At 36.4% G+C, this 22,807-nt stretch overlaps 1 protein-coding gene across 1 annotated transcript in view; it reads right to left on the bottom strand.

Moving 5' to 3' along the window:
* The window catches only part of EYS (eyes shut homolog), a 702,047-nt gene that overhangs the window by 625,652 nt on the left and 53,588 nt on the right, over window positions 1-22,807 (bottom strand). The window contains 1 exon segment of the mRNA XM_031057597.1: window positions 12,979-13,138. Within this exon segment, the coding sequence (XP_030913457.1) occupies window positions 12,979-13,138 (160 nt within the window).

Below are 22,807 nucleotides of genomic sequence, written 5' to 3'. Positions count from 1 at the left end.
AAAGGGGAAAATAAAGAAATTTTACAACATTAGGAGGAGGGAAAAAATTTGATTCAAGACTACTTATTAACTACTGTTGCACTGTTTATTTTTGTAAATGACCTTATACATTATTTATCTAAGGATGTGTTCTTAAAAGTTAAATTCTTTAATTATTTTCCTTAATTTTCTTTTACTACCAATATATTTAGAGGAAACTGTCTTGTCCTCCTTGGCTCTCGCTCTTTTAATTTCCATCTTATCTTTAGCTTTTCTAACTCCATCCATACACACACATGTAATTTCTCTGTTCCTTTTATGCAGCTTCCAACTTCCACTGTCTGTGTACCATGGAATGAGACATTTAATTGCATTAACAGACTAAACCTAAAAGAATATACCTTGCTTCTCCTTTGTGTATTTGTTAGCTTAGAATCCATGATAAAAGAATGCAGATAAAATAACTGCATAGCTCTGGGGCTCATACCAGCCAGCTACAAAACAGATAAATTAGTGTGCTTATGTTTATACCTGATAATAAACTTGTATATTTATATTGTATATGTATATTTAAATAAATAACCACAAATAACCTAATTCAGGTAAAGTTCACCAAAGAATTCTAAAAAGACTAAAATGTGACATTGTTGAAAAAACATCACTAAAGTGAGGAATCTTTTAAACGCAGTTTGGGACCAGAAGAAAGAAAGGTAGCAAATGCAATATAAATTCTAAAAGCAAGCTGAGGGATTTTTTCCCCATAGCCCTACAGAACAACACTGCCTTTTCTAGCAATAGACCATAAGCTTTGCACTGAATTTGCAAGAACTGAGGGTCATCAGACTTTCCTGCAGTGATGTTTTACTTGGCCTAATTGTGACAATAGTTTTTTTCTTCTGATTTGCTTTAGTTTTTTTTATCTTTACATGGAATAACCATAGGTTTAAATAAAGAAGAACACGTAGACATTATAACTACGATTGCATTTACTAGCCTAATGCAGTGCTGTATACAAATAGAGGGCTGGTACCATAACAAGAGACCTTGAGAATAGAGACATAGCATGTGATGTGAGGAGCACTGCAGTGATCAGAGATGGGAGACCCCCATAACAAAAGGCAACTCACCAGTGCCCAGTTAAAGAATGAAGACCTCTAGCTGGACAAAACTGGTCTGAAGGCTAACAAAAAGCACAAAGAAATTTTACTTAATATACTTTAGACCCACTATAAAATGTAAATTAAGATCTAAAATAGAACTGCAGTCCAATGAAAAAAAAAAGTGTAAGTGGACAAATAGAAATGACCCCAAGTGGATCCTGGAGATGAAGAAGAAACCACCAGTAAGAATGACACATTCCTTGCAGTGAGAGACTATGGATTCTGCAACACTGCTTCAGCAGCAGCACCATGAAACCATTGACCTTAAGATCTGGAGGAGGAGGGAAAAGGGTGAGAATAATATCGTAAAAAGGGAGATAAACTATGAATTATGTTGAAACTGTATATCCACTCATTTTCTGCAGCAATTAGATTTGCCCTGAAAATTATTTAAATTTGAATAATTTCAGATACATCACCAATACATTTCTGGATTTATGTGCATATATGGTGTGCTTCTATCCTGCACATAACAAAGATTTTCAACATAAGAAAATCATTTAGAGGCTTATACACCATTAAGTCGGACTTTATCACATATGTCCCTGAGGGATCTTAAAAAGAATATAACTCACAGTTCCATTCTGTATTGCACAGTGTAGTAAAGCCAGAACTTCTAGTGTGTTTCATTTTTAATTCACCCAAATATTTTAACCTATAAAATAGAATTTACATTCCCTCGGACTTCGGCTGCACTTACGGTTGCTAGAGATATTTTTAGTTTTATGTGATCTTTAGTCTATTTTTGTATTCTGCTCTAGTCTATTTTTTTACTTCCACTCTCAATTTAATATTCTTCTTTTTTTTTTTTCAGAAACTGTGTTAACAACCAGTGTGCTAATAAAGAGTGTATAGAGATGATCTACAGTAAACATTTTTAATTTGCTATGTTGCATGATAGCAAGTTTATCAAACAAAAAGAGTACATGATGTAACACCTCTCTTCAATGCACAAGTACTGGATTGTATCATAACTATTTTTTAATGCTTTTTCTCCAAAGTAATTTTATGAAGGTAAAATTCAAGATTTTTTTTGTATGTTTTTTTGTTCCCTGATTTTGAAGGCAGTTGTGACACCCAATTAGATTTATTGCATATGTATATACATGTGCATGTGCTGAAATAATCACAGAACCATTGCTTTTCAACCATTCAAACCAAGAAGCTAGTAGGAGCTTCAAAAAATATGCTCTTTGGCACAGCATGGACAGGGAAGTTTCACTCTCTGAAATGTTGGCTTTTACATCCATGCTATTGCATTATAGGTCATAAAAAATTCAACTTCTGTTGTATGATTTGTCTCATCCTGAACTCAGTCCAAAAAGTGTCATATGAATGGAGGCCTCTAAATTCTCAGCTCTTTCCATGTATCCTAAAGAGATCAGAGTGACAAGCCTGGTACAGACATTGTAAGCACTCAAAAATTACACGTTTTATTCCACTTCCTGAAACTTTACATTTATTTATTTATTTTCAAATACATTAAATCCACTTAGAGTAATATTTATTGGAACCATTAGATAGGTTTCCATGGATTCAGAATATTTCCTTATGTTCCCTTGGACCTCTGTAGAACTGTGCAGATAAATCTAGGTATAGCGATAAATCTTTGTGGTTTTCTAAGTAAACTAATTTCAGTGGATGAGAAAAGAATTTTAAAATAGCAGAAATAAAAAACTGATCTGACATTCACACAGGTAGGTGTTCAAAGTTCTGCCTGACAGCTGAACAATCAAGCTTAAACGACTTGGTTTTGACATTAGAAAAACCTCTTATATAGACTACTTAGCATAAATATTCAAATGAAGATTTATTTAAGATTAATATGTGTGGTTTTTCAGTCTTATTACAACACAATATAATTGTAAACTGATAAAAGAAATATTTTATCTACAGCTAAACATTAAAGAAAGGATCACATCGTTGTTCTCATTGGTGGAAGCATTTTTGCTACAGGTGGGTTGAGGAAACACCAAACTGGAAAATGCTCACCACCTATAGATGAAATCTAGCCAACTTGTTTAGACTAAATTATTAAATTTTATATTTCTAAAGTACATCATACTGAAATTGCTCATTCATTGATTATCACTACCATATCCCTGCATTTAATGAAAAAAAATTAAAAATGATACAGCCATCTGAAATGGCAGCTGGCATCAGAAGGAACATATTTATCTACAGTGGTATTTGAAAAATAATCTAAAAATATTTATTTTGTTGAAATTTGCAGATTTAATTAGATTTTTTCTATTATTTTACTACAAAAATTCCTTTGTATTTCATTTTAGGATGGTGTTTCACAAATTCCTGTGAAGAAGAGTTATTCTTCTGAGAGAAAAAAATTAAATAAGGTAAACCCAAGAACAATGCAATAATGATTTTGTAATGACACAGCTTTGCTAATTAACATATACAGGAGATAGTTTCCATTATCTCATGAAAAACAAGAATTTATTGGGGCTGGAGATACAACTCCAAGACTGGAACTCATCATGCACTAAGCCTGATTAGATTTTGATTAGGTGTAAGTGGTTAGGCATATTTACACCATATCGTGGGCCAATGTTCTAGTAAACTATTTCCTTTTTTGGGAAAGCAACATAACCTTTTCAACATAAAGACATACATGTCCAATAGGTAAAGCAGCCAAAGTAAAACACCTAGGTTCATTAGGTACTGTCCCAGCTTCACAGACTAAGGGGATACAAACTATAATAGGAACATTTTCCAGCTCAAGTAAACATTATTAAGCTCATTCTCAAAATTTACCAGCAATCATAATTTATTTACATGGAGCTGAATTTAAAGCTTTTTGAAAAGATCAAAAAGACTTCCACGGACCACAGTCAGCTTATGACTTAGTGCAGTTGTCTACTACTTCATGAACTATACACAGTCAAATGAAAAATATGCAGTTAAAATTTTACCTTTTCCTGGTTTAGAATGCAACTAATCATTTAAGGGCACTTAGGAATAGTTTTTTCTGAAAGTTCTTCTGCAACTGTTGGTTAAGCACAGTCTTTAGCTGAGTTGCTTTTTACAGAATGTCTTTAAATTTGTTTGAGATGTATTTTAATAACCTTGGCTCCTAAATGAACTCATTATTCTGGAACATGCAATTAGACTTTTGACCATTTAATAGATTATCTGTCCTTTCTCTCAGCTGCATTCAGGATTTAGATGGAAATCTGGTCATAAAGATTCATCTCTTGGCAAAGTCTTTTGCAGACCTTTCTTTCAAAGAGTCTCTTATTCTTTTGTGAAGGTTTTGTTTGTTTCTTTGTTTTGTTGTTGGTCAAAGTGCCCTTTATGTGTCTCATTAAAAATCTGGTTCATATAAAAAACTACAACAGGTTACTAGGAGATTATGCAAAACAATTTTCATGCCTGGAACACAGAATTTTCATCTAGCTTGATCCTTTTTCACTCACCGTAAGTGAAATATGAAATAACACAGAACAGTCATTCACAGAGACACTGCCTGAGAGAGGGCAGATTAGAGAAAGAGCATCCTACCTAGCCTGGATAAAAAAGCACCATACTTGCAGGTCCCTCTGCTCTCTGTAAGACACTTGAACATCGCTCTTAGATTCCAGAGAGGAGGTGGAGCTTTTTAAGTCTTAGAAAATATTCCTTGGCAAATTTGGTCTAAATATTTAGATACAAGGATTCTGGATTGAGAATAAGATAATAGTTTATGAGCCTGGAGTAAAGATAAATATCAGTGCACTGAGGCAACAGTCCAAATTTGGATGGGTGACATAAAGATTAATTGTGGTATAATAGAATAGATTGGGTAGGAAGAGACCTTTAAAGATCATTTAGTCAAAGTCTCCTGCAATGAGCAGGGACATCTTTAATTCAGGTTGTTCCAACTTGTCCTTGAATACTTCCAGAGATGGGACATCTATCACATCTCTGGGCAACCTGGTCCAGTGTTTCACAACTCTCATTCTGAAAAATTCCTTCCTTATATGTAGTGTAAATGTATTGTCTTTCAATTTAAAGCCATTACCCCTTCTCATTGCTACAGACCCTTGTAAAATGCCCCTCTTCAGGTTTGTTTTGTTTTTGGTAAGCTGCAGTATTGAAATGCCTCAATAAAGTGTTTAGAGATTCTTTTCTCCAAGCTGAACCACCCCAACCCTCTTAGCCTTTCCTCATAGGAGAATTGTTCCAGTCCTCTATACTGGCTCTGTGTCCTTCCTGTGCTGAGGACTATAGGACTGGATGCAGCACTCAGATGTAAATTCAATATTATTTCATGTTCTTATCTGAATTGTTCCGATCTGAAATGTAAATTAAACCTCCTATACAGAGTTTATACTAAATTGGTGGCAAATGCTGAGGAGAAAGGTATCATGAAAACAAATCTAAAGTCAAATATTTTGAAGGAACACATGCGTAAAGTGAGATGTCTCAGTAAATAGAAATGGAGGCAAGTATATGGCAGGAAAAGAAAACTTGAGCAATTCAGACAGTCCCAGGGTGAGAACAAAAGTATATAAGTTGTTGCTGAATGTAAGTTTCTGATGTGATGCAGGTTAAAAAACCCAAATAAACAAAACCAATAGAAAAGATAGCTCTTGAAGTGCCCAAGAAGTCTGTTTATTTGACAAGAGAAATATACATTATAAGAGACATCACTAACACAGCTGAAGTCATGCTTTAACGTTGTGGTGTGTTCATTTGGTCTGTTCTGTTATCCCCTACAAGTTATGTAAAATGGTTCTGCCCGGGTTCCCCCATCCTGCCACCTCAGTGTCAATCTCCTAACCCCTCCCCTGTTGCCCTGGTTTCTAAATGTATCTTTTGTTATACTCCTCCCCGGTTCCCTGCCAGTCACCCTCTAGCCACACACCTCCTTCTAGAAATCTCTCTCTGAGGCGTAGGATGATTGGCTCAGGGACTGGGGCCCCTCCCCCCTCCCCCTTCAGGGTTCTCTATTGGTCTGCTTTTCTGGGGTTTGTGTTGTTCCTCCTTTTGGACTAATAAATTGTGGGTTTCGCCACCATCAGAGAGTCACTCTTTTTTTCCTACCGGCTTGGTTGCCTTTCCTGATGTCTCGTCTGCCTGGAGATGTCTGCTGGCTGTAACGCCAGGGATCTCCAGCGGTACAGCTCCTTGCCATAGGAGCTCGAGAGTGGAGCTGTACCCCGAACGACTGCTGGCTGTGTGCTGGTTTCAGCTAGCCGGGATTCAGGGACACACGGCAGCACTTTAAGTCTTTAACAAAGTGGTATTGTATATCATATTTCAACAGAATGGATTTGGGTTGGTTTTTTTTTTTTTTTTTTTTTTTGTTTTTTTTTTAATGGGAGCAACTGCTGAGCACAAAGGTCGAAATACAGCGTAAGAAAGTCTAGATTATTTAGTTCATAGATTAACATTATTCCAACTTAAGTGGAGATACAGTAGGCTATGCCAGCTAATGATGTTGTACATTGTGTCTGAGAAAAAGGAATATAGGATTTGCCTGGTTATCCATACTTTAAGGAGGATATTTGATATTCAAAGCTAAAAGATGTAAGTCTGAGGTCTTTTAAAGAACTAAAGTAGAGCTACAGAGATCAGCTTTGTAATGAAAACAGTCAGTAGATCTACACTATAGCATTATTCATATTTCCAATGCATTATATATTTTTAAACATGCTATAATTATATCTACACTGCCTGCCTTATCATGTTTTAAACCCATTAGTGTGATAGGTGATTTGTAATGCTGTTGACAGTTTTTGTACCTTGGCAAGATCTGAAATTGTGTACTTGGCTGAGTAAACCCAGGTTCAGCTGAGAAGCAGAAAATAATGTCTCTATGGTTATTATAGTAAATTAGCTTTTTTAAGCACTTCAGCTTGTTCAGAAGACTTTTTTACTGATTTTGCATAAAAGGCCTGCATCACTCATGTTTCCTATTGATGATGTGATGTTTTTTCAGGATGATATATAGCTATTTCAATGTTCACTATCTAAACAACTACCTCTCTGAATGTTTAGAGAAAGCTACAGTTTGCTTTGTCACTAACAGCAGATTTATATATTTGGGAATATGAATTAATTATGCAGTGATGTTCTCAAAAAGAGACTTACAAACTATCCACAGAGGAAAAAAAAAACCAAAAAACCAGTCTTTTAATTTTTACTATGAATGAATAAAAAAGGAAAAATATAGACATCAATAGCTGTAAACCCAGAAAAGACAGACTAACTAAAGCAAATCAGCACAGTTCTAACTCCTTGACAGGCAAATCTTTGAGTTGTATGCCTTAGTAAAATGAGGCATTGGTAAGTTGGTAGGAACTGGGAAGCAGGAGAATAAAATGGTAGGCTGTGTAACATGCACCTGGACATGAGGTCAGAATTTCACAGGAATGCATTGTGAACAGGAAACACTCCTGCTATGTCCCTGAAACTTTGCTACTTTTAAAATATTCAGTCAGTTATGTAAATTTCTTCTTTAGTTTGAGTTCTGGGCTAATAGTCCCAGAAAGTCAAGTACAAGTCAGCTTGTACTTCTCTTAAAAAATACAAGGTTGATAGAGATGGGTGAAAGTCATTTTTGGAGTTCATGAGCAGATGTAGCTCTCTGAAAAATTCCATATGCCAAGTTTAAGGGTGTATTTTAAAGCATGCCTTTTAGTTGAGAACTTTACTAATTATATGCTTAGAAATCCAGACCTTGATACAGCCATGTTTCTTGAAAAAACAACAGCATCTTTTAAGTTAACCATAGCTATTCTTAATGAAGAAAAATTCCATTAAAATTTCTACTTACTCAAATGGGCAAAATACACTGTGCATAGCAAATTAAACCAGAAACTGAACTATTAGGAAATACGAACATACTCATAAATATCCGCCTGCACTGGGAGCATTTTGTTCCATTTTAAAAGCAGGCAGAACTTAAATACTGATATTACATTTCTCCTTGAATTTTCATGTAGAATGTTTTTATAGTCTTTTAGCTTTTCATGCAATTGCTGCATGCCAAAATATTAGAAGTATTTCCAGCACAAAGTTTCAATAGCTTTTGTATTTTGTGTGGAAATTAGGATCTGAGGAAAAAATGTTGACTTAAACTACTGTAGATCAGAGTCTGCTTGGAGTAATTTCAAATACGCTACAACATCAGACATTAGCCCTTGTCCTCATTTATTGTCCAGGAGTTTATCTGCTTCATATTAAATATTATGCCAGTATGGATAATGTGTCCTTTTTATTTTTTTTTGTTGTTTACTTCTCTATCCTTTCATTGCAACTAGTACTGTCGAATGCCCTAGATGGACTGAAACTGTTGTGTTTTCATGTAATTCATCTTGCTGTCATCTTAGGTGAGAGTTCTTAGTACAGATCAGTGTCCTTATAACACACTTTCTGGTGAGGCATCACCTTGAGTCCTGGGTGCAGTTTTTGCTTTGGGCATCACAATATGAGATGGATACAAAGCTATTGGAGAGCATCCAAAGAAGGGCCACAATAAGGTGAAAGGGCTTAGAAGGGAAACCATATGAAAAGCAGCTGAGATCACTTGGTCTGTTCAGAAGAGACTGAGGAGAAACCTCCATGTGATTTGCAGCATCCTCATGTGGGGAAGAGAAGGGCAGGTAACAATTTCTTCTCTGTGGTGACCAGTGACAGGACTCAAGTGAATGAAATTAAGTAGAGTTGAGGAAGGTTTAGGTTGAATATCAGGAGAAGGTTCTTCCCCCAAAGGGTGACTGTGCACTTAAACATGCTCCCCAGGGAACTGGTCACAGCACCAAGACTGACAGCACCCAAGAAGTATTTGTAAAATGTTCTCAGGCATGTGGTATGATTTTGGTGTGGTCCTATGCAGAGCCAGGACTTGGGCATGGTGATTTTTGTGGGTCCCTTCCAATTCAGTACACGTTATCCTTCTGATGTATATAGTCAGTGTAACTTACGTTTTTTCTTGGACTTTTACTGGCTTTGGGAGAGACCTGCATTGTGAGCAAATTTGAAGGAACAGGCTAGCTAGAATCATTTTTCTTTCAACCTAACTAATGCTATATGGACACACCTCCTAAAAGGCATTTTAAAAAGCAGGTAAGGTTTCTGGGCATCTGCTGAAGAGGATTAGAATGAGAAGTACTTTGGTTGTTCATATTGCTTTCTGTCAGTTACCTCTGAAAGTTCTTCTTTAATAAAAACCTGAGTCTTCTGAAAAGCAACAAGCTGTTCCATTTTATTCACCTACGAATATAAGTATTCTGAGTGAATTCCTGTAGCACTCCTTAACAAGTGACTTCTTTTATTCAATTATTTCACTACATGGTCACTGATGTTTAGGATCTATGTGCCCTAACCATTTCTCTTTCAGAAGTGACAATCACAATAACATAAAAAGTGCAATGAACAAAGCTTAAAGTAGCAGTATCTGTTGCTGAGACAGATACTGGTGTGTAATTCCAGTATGCTCCTGTGATATAGGTACTTCCCATGATGCTTCAAAAATTCCTTTATTTGCTCACCTTTACTATAGGGATTAGAGCTATGGGGAAAAAAGTCTTTTTATCTATTTGAGTTTTGAGATGTAGGAGATTACCACTGTACTTTGACATGAAATAGAGATATTCTCCAAATATTCTAGAAATGGCTGAACTCTTGCCTGCTAGCAGCAAGTATGGAATGAATTCCTTATTTTGCTTCCCCTATGTGAACAGCTTCTGCTTGACCTAACGATTTCTCTTTATCTCAACTTTTCTTACTTTTGTGCTTCTGATTCTTTCCAACACCTCACTGGGGAAGAGTGAACAACAGATGTTCGATACTTAACTGCCCACCAGGGTTAAAATATGTCATCACTGTATCCTTGAGAACAAAAGGATTTAAAAAGGTGCATTTGAGCAGAGAGAAGGATTAAAATAAATGTTGCCTTAACAAGGCTTCGAAAGACGTAGGAACTTTTATATCCCATAGCTCGTTCTCTGGGACATTAGATATTCTGGCACCAGAGATACCTTCTACAGAACACTGTTTCAAGTATCCTACACAGTTCAATAGGGCAATCTCCATCAAAGCATGTTTATATATATTTCCCATATACCTGTAGAAATTAGAAGATCTGTCTCAATAAAACAATGAAAGAGAAAAAACAAATTGTGGATAAATCTATGTACAATCCCAAAAAGTGTTATAAAAAGTTTTAAGATAAGGAAGAAGTATGCAATTGAAGTAGTACTTTAAACTCTGGTTGGAGTGTTTTCTTGGGATTCAGTTTATTTTAGCAGTAGTAAGATTATTTTAATTAAAGGACTTTCATGTGAATGAGAATGAAGTGTCTAACATGCCAAATCAATTCCTGCCAATATGATTGCTCTACACACAAGGAAAGATAGCAATAAATTAGAGGAAGTTTATTCAAGGACAATTGGTCTACCATGCAGGACCTGAGAAATTGCTGATATGGATCGTTTCAATGCCCTAAGACATATTACTTCCAAGCACTGTTACAGATTCAAAGGTTTTTATCCACTTTCAGAGAAGAGAAAAAATAAAATGAAAATAATAAATAATAGTAGAAGCAAATTGAAAACACCAAAATAATGACACCTATTCAACAAAAATAACTATATATTATAACCCTTTATTCTTTGAGCATTTAAACTTAACATTTACCTTCTGAATAAATGACTCAAATTTTTTTTTGCATATAAACAGAAGTAAAATCTACAGTTTAAAATTTCATGTGTATATATCAAATTTCTACAAGGTTTTGTTAAAGAGTATGGAACAAAATTGAAGTGGGTTTATTACTTTTTAAATCAAAGTTCTGCTTTTCACAGCTGAGAATGTTACACCATGTCATATTTTGTGTTGCCTAAGATGTTTGTCCCAAACATGATTTGAATGTTAATGCAAAATCTGCAGCTGGAGTGTTTATAATTTAAAAACACAATTAAGAACCAATAGATGTGAAACTACAATAGCTTTTTTGGTTGCAGAGACTATTTAATTCAGTCAAGTACATGTACCAAAATTGCTACTACATTTCCCTTCCCTTTACAAATATATAATGAAACAATAAATTAATTTTTTATGGATCAAGACTGAAGAAGTAACTGGCTATTAAAAAGCAGAAAAAGTGAAAAAAAATCTATTGCAATATATAGAACCCCTTACAATGAGAATTCACAAAAGTAGAATCTTGGCCTCATAGAAAGATATTCTTGAACAATAAAGTTGTTTCCACTTGAATTCAGCCATGACTCAGTATTTGGCAATGTTTAATTCTATTAATCACATATATTTATTGCCATTTATTGTAACCTGTTGAACTTTTGTTTCATGATCCTATTGTACACTAGAAACCTTAAATTATCTCAAAAGCTTTGAAGTATTGTAGTGAAACATTACTTTTGTTCACAAATTCATAATTGTAGGCATCACATCAGTTTTAAAAAGTCAAGCATAGATTGAAAAAATAAAACCCTAAAGGGAATAATGGAGAAGTGAAAAGAAAGGTTGATAAATAAACTCTGGGTTATTCAACTATTATTTCTTTTTTAATGGTAGTAGATTTAAAGTCTGTTTTCTCTGTGTATTGACAACAGTGTGGGAGATCAGGGACCAGCCTCAAGATATCGCGATGTTACGGGCAGACAGAACCCCTCCCCTTTTACCGTTACTTAGCCCCACGTGTTGTAACCCGTTAACCCCTGTTATAAATTACCCTGTCCAACGGTTAATAAACACCATTTACCGTCCTCCATATTGGTGTATGCGAGTACTTGGGCCGAGTGGCAAGAGGGTTGCCACCATGCCATTCCCAATCCAGGTTACCACGCCTCAAGCAGAGGCAACACCTCAGTTCTTTAGATTAAATTAATTTTCATTCTTTGGGTAATAAACATTGTTCCTATATTTCAAATTGTTATTTTTAAAGTTCTCTTAATATTTCTGACACTTATCTTTAAATTGATGTACATGTGGTTAATGTCTCTCTCCATAATATTACCTAAACCTGCAGTGAATGACATTTCAGTCTTCTCTTTCAATTCCCTCTCTAGACAAAGATTAGTGAAGGATTTAAGAATCCAACTTCAATGAACTTCTTTTTAAAGGATAAGGCTGGAGGAAAAAATCAGAAATTATTTTCTTTGCGACTTAAAAAAAACCCCACAACACCAGTGTGTTTAATATAAGCTACTTTTTTGGCTTCTTTTGTATCTAATTAAAAGAGAAACATTGCTGAAGAAATTGTGTCAATCACTAGCAAATATCTGACACAGTGGTTATAATCCCCTCTAAAAAACTGACTTACTGACAATACGGAGAACCTTGAAGACTAGGCTTTAGTTAAGTAAAATGAATCAGTTAATCCCACGCCAAATTAAATTTCATAAATCACTGGTGGTTCACTAAGGTATTTAAATAGAAGGTGGAATTCAGCTCTCAAAAGCTGAGTAAAGTTATCTGAGTAAATAAAGGCTGATAAAAACTAACAAACTTCCTGAATCCCATTTCTCTCATTAATTAGATATCCAGGAACTATAATTAGACATCAGACATGTAGCTCACATGCAAAACTTTTATATGTAGATATACACTTAGTCTCTTAAACTGAAGCTAAAACTCATTCTAAGAATATTATTACTGTAACCTTAATTGGAAGATTCAAAAGTAACATGTAAATTCCATTCAGATTTTATAAGCATCACAGCAGAGGGCAGAAAATGCAGAGAGGTGTGATTACTCTCCAAATACTTCTTTACTTCTTTATCTTTTTTTTTTTAATCCAGCATACATATACTTGAATATTTAAAAGGAAATGAAACTAGATTATTTGTATCTACATGATTTGTATATGCCTTACCTGTAAAATCACGAGGACACAAACACTGAAACAAAGGTTGTTCTCTTAGTTGACTCACATCAATGCAAGTTGCTCCATCAGAACAATTATTTGGGTAAATTAAACATGCATTTTCAGCGAATTGGCAAAATTCTCCTGTCCATCCAGGTGCACAGAGGCACTAGAAATAACAAACACACAAACAAACAAAAAAAAACAAACACAGAAAACCCAAAATTAAAATGCAAAGTGAAAGTTCGTAGAATTTTCTTTGGGTCTTGCATTTTACTACTGAGTAAAAGTGTGGTAAAATGCAGTGTGGTAGAACGCAGCTGAGACTATTCCTCATGCCTGTACTTGTGGATGAGAAAACTGTTAAGAGAGGCAAAAGTCATCTACCATGTCTGTTAAAAAACTGAGGGAAAAAAAGGATGCATGAGTTGGGGGAAATTGTGAGATAATTACTGGCTGTAAGGGATAAAAGAACTGAGTGTCCAAAAAGGATTTTAGAGGGATTGACATGAGGGAGAAATTGGGTAGTGAGTGATAACAAAGCTTGCAAGACAAATACTGTCACAGACCAGTAATCAGAAAACATACTACAGTGTTTCTGTTATACATGCACACTCTACCTGTTAAATGAAATAAACTAAAATTGCTTATTCAGAGGAAAGGGGGAGATCTGAAGCTTATATTAGCTTCTCAAAAGAGTCCTGTGAAACTCATACAAGTACTCTGATCAAATATAATTAAAATAGCTTGTCTTGAATCCCATTCCAAGGGCAATAAAAGAGTATAGCCAACAGTAGTGAGTATTTCAGAACACTGGAATGGTATACCAGATTCACAATATATAAACATTTTACATGAGTAAGTGTACATGTGGCCATCAAAGACAAATAGATGTGTTATAGTGACTCATACAAGCAAAAAGAAAGTTGCCAAAGAACAAGATTAGCTTAAGGCACAGGAAATAGGCAGAATATATGTCTGACTACAGAAAAAATATTACTGTAAAAAGCCCCAAGGCAAGTAGTACCTGGAGGAGACCATAATTTTTTGAAGGGCGGGAGAGTGCTTGGGGGGAGATAAAATATTGCAAACCATCAAATCTGTAGAAGAAGGATGGAGACAGAAGACAAGCTCAATTCAGTAATGACTTCTGTCATCAAAGAGCTCATGAGACAGATTACCTTGACCTTTGTTGTTAAGAACCAACAGGAACCACAGCTTTCAGCACTAATTCTTCAGAATCAACTCCACAGCATTGCATGATCACAGAGAATTTAGAATGTAAATGTTACAGAGTAACAGTACATAGGGATACTGAAAATGCCTAGCAATCTTGAAAGCTACTAGCATTAAATATGCCATTTGTGAATGAATTCATTCAAGATTGTTTAAAGTTTAAAACAGGCCCTACCTCTCAGTCTTTTAAACATTCCCTTTACAGTGATCTCTGATTCCCCATCTGACATACATACTTTGTAAAAATGAACGGTACTGAGGTGGTCAAGTGAAGGCTTTAAGGGAACTGCACTGATGGGAACTCCTTACAGCGAATCTCAGCATTCAATGATTGAAACAGCAGATAACTAAAGTAGATTGCCATCTCCAAAGGAGCATGATAGCCTATGGAATAAGTGTGACTTGCCTTGCAAGGCCTGGAAGAACAGAATGTTCTCCAGTAGCTGTATATTCCTTTGTATTTTCTGCATTTTTATTCCTGCATCTCTCTGTTGTGACAATGCCCATACACATCCCTGACATTACCTGTCTGTCTTCCCCTCAGTCTCCAGGAACACTTTTCACTATGTACTCTCCTTGATGTCATGTTTGATTAAATATGACATTACTAGGTGAAAGGTACTAAGAGGTAAAAACAAGATGGCATGTTTTAGGTAGCTGAGTCTATGGGTTTGTCTGTCTTTGTTAATGAGTTCACAAAGCTGATCCCAGGCAAACCTATAGAAACCTATAGAAACATGATTTATCCTCTATGTCAATATATTTTACATTCATAGGACTACAGAATTATTTAGGTTGAGAGAGGCCTTTGAAGGTCATAGAGTCCTACTCCTTGCTCAGAGCAGGTCAAACTTTAAATGCAAGTTGGTTGCTCAGGATCTTGTCTACTTGAGGTCTGAATATCTTCAAGGATGACAATTCCACAGCCTTTATGGGCAACTGGTTGCAGCACTTAAGTACACTCACGCTACAGTTATGAAAAATTTCTTCCTACTACCTAGCCATAATTTCCTTTGTTGCAACTCTGCCAGTTGCCTCTCACACCAGTACTTCTGAGAAAAAAAATGGCTCCATCTTGTTTATGATCACCTAATAAGGAGCTGAAGAAAAAAATTATGTCCCCATTCAGCTCTCTGTTTTCAAGGCTTAAGACAGAACCTTCAGCCTTTCCTCATATGCTGCAAAGTTTTCACAATGTTGATGGCTCTCTGTTGGATTTGTTACAATTTTGTCAGTCTTAATTTTTGTACATTGAAGTTCTACACCTCAGAGAGTACTCCACAGGTAGCTTATCAAGTGCTGAGCAGAAGGGACTGATTATATAACTTGACCTGCTCTCTATGCTTTTACTAATGCAAGCCAGTATTAGATGAAGCTACCTACACTTTATCATTATTTGGTTATACTGGCCCACTCTCTTATCTTCCGTGGATGTATCTTGTCAAGCCCTTTGAACATTTAAGATACCCTCATTGCCTATCGTCCTGGTTTGGCATTTCTCTTCAACTAATGGTATTTCATTCCTCTAAATTTTGCCACCTGGTATGGGACTTGGGAAATTTAAAAGCACATATTGTAAGTGAAAACCAGAGCAAAGCCACTCAATGTCATCCACCTCAATCAGCAGTGGGCATTTCCCTTGATCTCATTTTTTCTGCCACTGTACCTATACAAATTTATAAGATAGTTTCTCCTTTATGAGTATTTTTCATGAGGACCCATTTGGAAATTCTCCTTGACTAGACTCGACCTTTTACCTCCCCAGTCACTAAACATCACTATTTATTGTATTTCCTTTCTTTACACATCTTAAGTCCATTCCGCAAGAAAGAATTTCAAATAAGTCCACTGAAGTCTAACCCTATTTCTAGTGGATAAACGTTAACTTAAAAAAATATCTTCTCAGACATGGAATTTTTACGGTAGCTGTGAAAACTATGTTTTCTTTTCCTCTAGAAAGGTGACTTTTCTGCACCTGCAGTGAAAGGTATTTCTGTCAAGACAGCATTCAGAACATGAATGGCTATTTCCAGACTATGCCTGAATCATTTTGAGGATAATTGAAGGACAAGTCTTAGGGATGCTTAAGCCAGCACTTTCCACAAACATTAAGCAATTTTTTTAAGCTTAATTGAAATCACCTCTATGGTATACTGGTACCATAACCTTTCTTTTTTTCCTCCACAGTTTTCAATTGCCTGGTAAGACAGCTTGCAAAATGATGTTCATGTGCTAGATTTCTTTGTCCCTTTTAAAGTACATGGAGAAAATTCCAACCCAACCCAAAATTTAGGCATTAAACTGGGTATGAGTGCTTTCAATTTTTAACTTACATCATTCTGTTATGTTGTTTATTCCTATGTTCAGATTTTCTTCTTTGCCCATCCCTCCCTGCTACTCCCCATTCCGCAAATATAATCTGAGTTATGTGTACATCCTTAGAAGTGTTTCTATTTTCAAATTTTTCTATAGGTAGTTTTGACATTAGGAACTGGAGTGACTGGTTTGTGACAAAAAGGCTTCAAGAACTCCAAATATGCTGTTAGGCTAAATGCTTAAAAATAAATATTTTTTTATTTTTCTGCACTGATGGAACTCTGAAAATTATGTAAATGAAGAAAAAAATCCTTATCTTAATTTAAAAAAATCTGCTTACAGTTTTTGTATGTAAAGTTCATTCCTAACTGAAATTCTAGAAGTCACTCACACTGGAAAAAATAACTGCAAGAAATATATAGAAATTTAGCTCATAACCAACAAAAGTGTAGCTTAGTGGGGATTTATTTGGGGAGAATGTTTTACTTACTTCCTTACTTGAACTGATGGATTTTAAAACTTTACAATATTGATCATTAACCTAAAATACACCAGAGCACATAAGGGACTTTAAACTTTAAAACAGAAAATTAATTGGTGTTAACTTACTATATCTGTCAAATTTGCAGACGACACCAATCTGAGCATTGTAGGTGACACATCTGAAGCATGGGACATCATCCAGGGTCCTGAACAAGCTTGAGATGTGGGTCTATGGGAACTCACAACAAGTTCAACAAGGCCAAATGCAAGGTCCTGCACATTGGTTGGGGACACCCTGGTAAAAACACAGGCTGAGAGGAAAGGGATTGACAGCAGTTTAGTAGAGAGGGTTGGAGATGATGGTGGATGAAAAGCCAGACATGAACTAGCAATGTGTGCTTGCAGCCCAGAAAGCCAGCTGTGGCCTGGGCTGCATAAAAAGCAGCATGACCAGCTTGTCAAGGGAGGTGATTCTGTTCCTCTGCTATGCTTTGATGAGATCCCACTGGAGTGCTGCATCCAGCTCTGGGATCCTCGTTACAACAAAACCATTGACCTATAGGAGTGTGTCACCAGGTGGGCCACAGAGACCTGGAACAGCTTTCCTAAGAGGACAGGCTGAGAGAATTTGGGTTACGAAGCAAAAAAGATTCTGGGGAGATTTTCCTGTGACCTTTCATTAAGGAGGACTGTGGAGAGATGACTGGCTGTGAAATTAGAGGGAACTGAGAAGTTGTATCCACATCCCAACAGAAGATAGGTATGGAAATAATAGGGTAAAACACAATCGTTGCTCCCTGGGTGGAATGCAGTTGGCATGCTCAAAGCCTATTCCATGATAATTCCTAATTCACATGATCTGGAACTATAGGCACCTGCTAAGTGGGGTGGAATAGAGGGTGGAGCAGAGTGGAGACACCATAGCCAGGCGCTGCTGAAACCCTTGCAGGGAGGGGAACTCAGTGATGCTTTGCAGCTGAGAAACTGCATAGTAACTGTCAGCCAGGGGAGATATCCTGCTGCTGAGCCAACAACTCTGGCAAAATCACATTCCTCAGATGAACTTGGTTCATTACAGCCTAATTGTAAGATTAATCCACACCTGCATCCCAAAGTTATCCCCCTCCAGCATATGACCCCACCCCACAAGGTGTGTGCTCTCTATTTTTTTTACTCTATCTTTAAAAGTGAAGTGAGAGAATTTTACGCCAATCAGTAACAAAGGTATGTATGACTAGAATTACTCAAGGTCCACCTAAACATAACAAGACAGTATAAAAGTAAGTAGAGAATGGGGGAAAAGTTAGGGAAGACTCTATCATAAGTGCTGAGATCAGTTGCTGGGCTTAACCTGTGTTCTCCCCCATTGTCACAGACATGTTTTATGAAAAATCCTTTCCTTAGGATTTTTCTCCTGAGAAGCTGAGAGAACTCAGGAACAAAATGTAAACAATAATTATCTGCTGCTGTGGAATGCAACAGGTGGATCTTTGATTGGTCTCATGAGGTTGTTTCTAATTAATGGCCAATCAAAGTCCAGCTGTCCGGACTCGGTCAGTCACAGGATTTTGCTATTATTCCATTCTTTCTCCTTTGCTTGCAAGCCTTCTGATGAAATCCTTTCTTCTATTCTTTAGTATAGTTTTAATATAATATATATCATAAAACAAGCCTTCTGAATAATAATTAGCCTTCTGAAATATGGAGTCAGATCCTCATCTCTTCCCTCTTCCTGGGACCCCTGTGAACACCCCCATATCCCATAGGGTTGCTTATTGGGTAAGAATTGTACTCTGTCCATGCTGAATGTTTTTACTGGGGATCTTACCTTTTCTGTGTATTGCTTTGCACATGTTTTTGCAGTCTAATACTACCACTGACAATGCTTGAAACTAACCTATCACAATTTTATATTAATGAGGAATGCTGTTCTGTGAACTCTTGGTGTGTCTTTCACAGGCAGTTGCAGCAAAAGGCAACATATTCAGTGCAGTGGAAGACCCAGTGGGGGTTCACAAGGTGGGAAGATCTGCCAAAGGATCTCTCTCCCTCATGCTGTTGGTGTGTGCCCCTGAATGAGTCAGTCAAGCCATTCTCTGATCTAACAGGACTGCTCAGTGAAGGATTCCCATAATGGGACACCGACAGACAGGCTGGACACAAGAGTCTTGGCCTTCCTGGGGTGCTGACAGACAAGTTGAGCTCTGAGAGCTAAGTAATCTCCCCACACTAAGGGTCGAGGAAATCTCCCCTTTTCACACAACAAGGGTTTATAAGAAGGATGGGGACAAACTTTTTAGCAGGTTATATAGAAATAGAAGGGATAATGTTTGTAAAGTAAAGGAAGGTAGATCCAGTTTAGATAGGAGGAATGAGTTGTAATAAGTTAGCCTGAGATGTAGTAGATGCCTCGTCTCTGGAAATATTGAAGGTCAGGTTGAATGGAACTCTGAATAATCTGACATAGTGGAAGATGTCCCTGCTCATTGATGGGGATTTGGACTAAATGACCTTTGAAGGTCAGTTGAAACCCAAACCATTCTACAATACTATGATTACTGATATGACATGCTCCTTCATATGAAACCTTGATCCTATGTAAAACAATTAGAAGTCTCTGCAGAAATAAGTCATAACTTGAATTAAATAATTTAAATAAAAATTATATTATTTCATTTCTCAAGTGAACATATGGGTAAAACAGAAACTAGAATTCTATCCATGTACATCTCATAGGGAAGGTGGGAAGATGAAGTTATCTATCTTTTGTGTAGTTTGAGCAAGTGCCATGTCTCTTTACATATGATTTCATTTAAAAATGAAATTTTATTAATATTTAATTATAACTTAAAAAGGCAAATTAAGAATGTGCATTTTTGAGTTTTTGGAAGTAGATGACAAAAGGGTAAATACTGAGGAATGAAAAATAAACATTAAGAATCTCAAACTAGAAACCTACTGTACAATGTTAGAAATAAGTGCCAAAGACACCACAAAATTTATACAGCACAGGGAGAACGTGTGTCTGATCTTACTGGCATTAATAAACAGGCAAAAATTGATTATAAGTTATGTGCTTCAGAAATGTGTAGTGCTGAGCTGGCTGAGTGAAATTTTATGGACTCTTTCTACAGACATTTTCCTTATCTCAAGGGGCCAGCTCCTTATTAGATAGGGAAGTCAGTGAAGAAGAAATTTGGGGAATTTTTGTGCCTTTGAAAAGTGGTTTGAACTTGAGCACAGGCTTGAATTTAACTTCTCAGAGGTTGCATTTAAAAATAAACCAGAACATTTATGTTGGTTATATCTAGTGCGTTTTGCTGTCCATTTATATTTAATTATATGCTCATCTACTATATAAATTCAGATCCCTTGTACAAAGATATATGAAATTATTAGATGATCACAGTTTTAATTAAATATTTTTCATTTAAATTTTCTCTTTAAAAGAAGGACATTTAGTTTATTACATGAAAATTTCTACTGTTTATTAACTTCTATAGAGCTCAGAGATAATTAGCAGCACATATGAAATGTACCTGGGGTGCTTTGATGGTGTTTATTTCAATAGAATAAGAAAAGCAGGAAAATTAATTTTGATAAAGTCTAAATTAAACACTAAAGAAGGAAAAATCTGTTTAGAACATTTTAAAATTTATGTGAACTCTTCTGTAGAATTACTGCTACTGTGTGAAAGAAAATTGACTAATTAACTTGTGTAAAACTAGCCCCTAATGGAAGTATCTGACTTTGAACTACTGCTGTTTTGAACACTCAGCTGGAAGGACAAACACAGGAGAGACATCAATAGAATTAATGATGGTGGCAAAGTGGATTTGCAGAGATGAAACTATAATGTTCTCATATGGTCCATGAGGAGAAACAGTAGGAGAGACTGTAGATTTTTCTTAAAAGGAAAATGACAATAACCTATTTGATATGTTGTACATAAGTATAAAAATCCCATCTGAGAGCAGTAGACTTTGCAGCGCCAATTTTCATTGCTTCTAGCATTGGTTGCAGATATCTTATAAATATTCATAATAATTTTATCATGCTAACCAACTGTTTTAATATATAAAATGCCAAATACATTAAATGTTTGTTTCTTTATGGCTTTTTTAATACTCAAAAAACAAACAGTGATAGATGCAGTGCAGAGGGCTTTTAAAAAGCCCTAGTGCATTTTTCTTAAAGAACTGAATTTTTTTAAACAAGGTAATGTTTTGTCTCATCTTTACTGCCTTTTAGTTCTGGAGATGTGATCTAGAAGTTATTTCTCCTCTCATGCAATAAATACAAATGGCTTCTCTAAGAATAAGCTGGAGGCCTGTCGCCACATATGCCACAGCACATGCCACAGTCAAGGCAGCCGTGATACACAGAATAGCGCCATACAATTCTAGAAGGTTTTAAGCATTTGCCCATCCAGAGTAACACCATATCACACTAGAAGGCTGCAAACATCTGCTCCCTTTGTTCTTTAGCCCAACCTTTTATACCCCTCATGTTGATGCATTGCACCTCAGTGCCCTCTGTTCCCTTTGGTGGTTGGTCAGTGCCCCTGGGCACTCCATGGCTCATTGCTGTCAGCGCTGCTCACCTGTTTCTCACAGCTGTAGCCCATTGGGGATGAGGCTCAGCCACAGCCCCACTCCCAATTACCACAAACTCTGTACCTATAGAGGCCTTAGGGCTGTGAGATCTAAGTAGTACAACATAGCTCCATTTTGCTGATTATTGCCAATTCTGCATAGAGGTGCTTTGTTTCTGGGCTATAAATTTAGCTGGACTTCTAGGGATAAAGCATTATCAAAAAGCATTAGGACTGAGATTGGCTTCTCGGGGAGGAGCTTACCAAGAAGACCTGAGCAGCAGACTTTCCACAAAGGTTTTTCAGGTAAGTCTGTGGGGCTTGGTACTGCTCTTCTGCAAAGAAGCAATTTGATCCTCAGGCTGACAGCTGGCTGGTGGGCCTGATTCTGCACTCACAATGGCAAACCTCATCTGGAAGGGATGAAACCTGGACCTCTGTCTGCCTGATTGCAATTTCTGTACGAGTTCTGCTGAATGAGGGCCACACATCAGCTTGATGGGGAAAAAAATCCACAGGAGAAAGAGATGTTCCCTTCTCTATCCTCTTTCCCACATTGCCTCAGAAGGAACCTGTTAGCTCCAGTAAAGACTGTTTTCTGTGTTAGTATACAGTCTCCTGCTTTGCTAGAGAGCATGGTAGTCTTTGGGCAGAACATATTTACTGGGTTTTTTATCTTCAACTACAACAGTGTGACCCATGCTGTTACTGACTATTAATGTATATTCATAATTTTACTTTGTCAACCATATATCCTCATGGTGCACAGTTTGTGGTTGAAATATCTCAAATTCATCGTAAAGCTTCAAATATAAAAGCTATGCCTCCATTATATGGATGTGAGAAAAAAATCAAAAAAGTATAACATGAACAATCACAGAGCCATCTGCGGGGTAAGATTTTAGATACCAGTCCTTTCTATTATGTTATTTTTTGTGTCCTCTTATGGTAAATCATACTATTAGATAAACATTATTGAATGTACATCCATCTAAGAAAGCAAAATTCTGGTGACTGGGGAACAATTTTCTGAAGGGAATTGACAGGAATGCATCTGTTATCATTAATCAGTGTTCTCCAGGCAAATTACTTGTAGAAGTTAAAACCATTACTCCTTTTTGCTTAGCTTCGCTCTCCCTTAAAAGCACAATCTGCTTCCACTGCACTGTAGGAACACTAGTTAGAAATCAGCAGCATTTCCTGTTGCTC

The sequence above is a fragment of the Geospiza fortis genome, unplaced genomic scaffold, assembly GCF_000277835.1.
Source record: "Geospiza fortis unplaced genomic scaffold, GeoFor_1.0 scaffold264, whole genome shotgun sequence".
Taxonomy (NCBI): Eukaryota; Metazoa; Chordata; class Aves; order Passeriformes; family Thraupidae; genus Geospiza; species Geospiza fortis.
The sequence above is the reverse complement of the archived record's forward strand: the minus strand, read 5'-3'. Positions and strand labels throughout refer to the sequence as shown.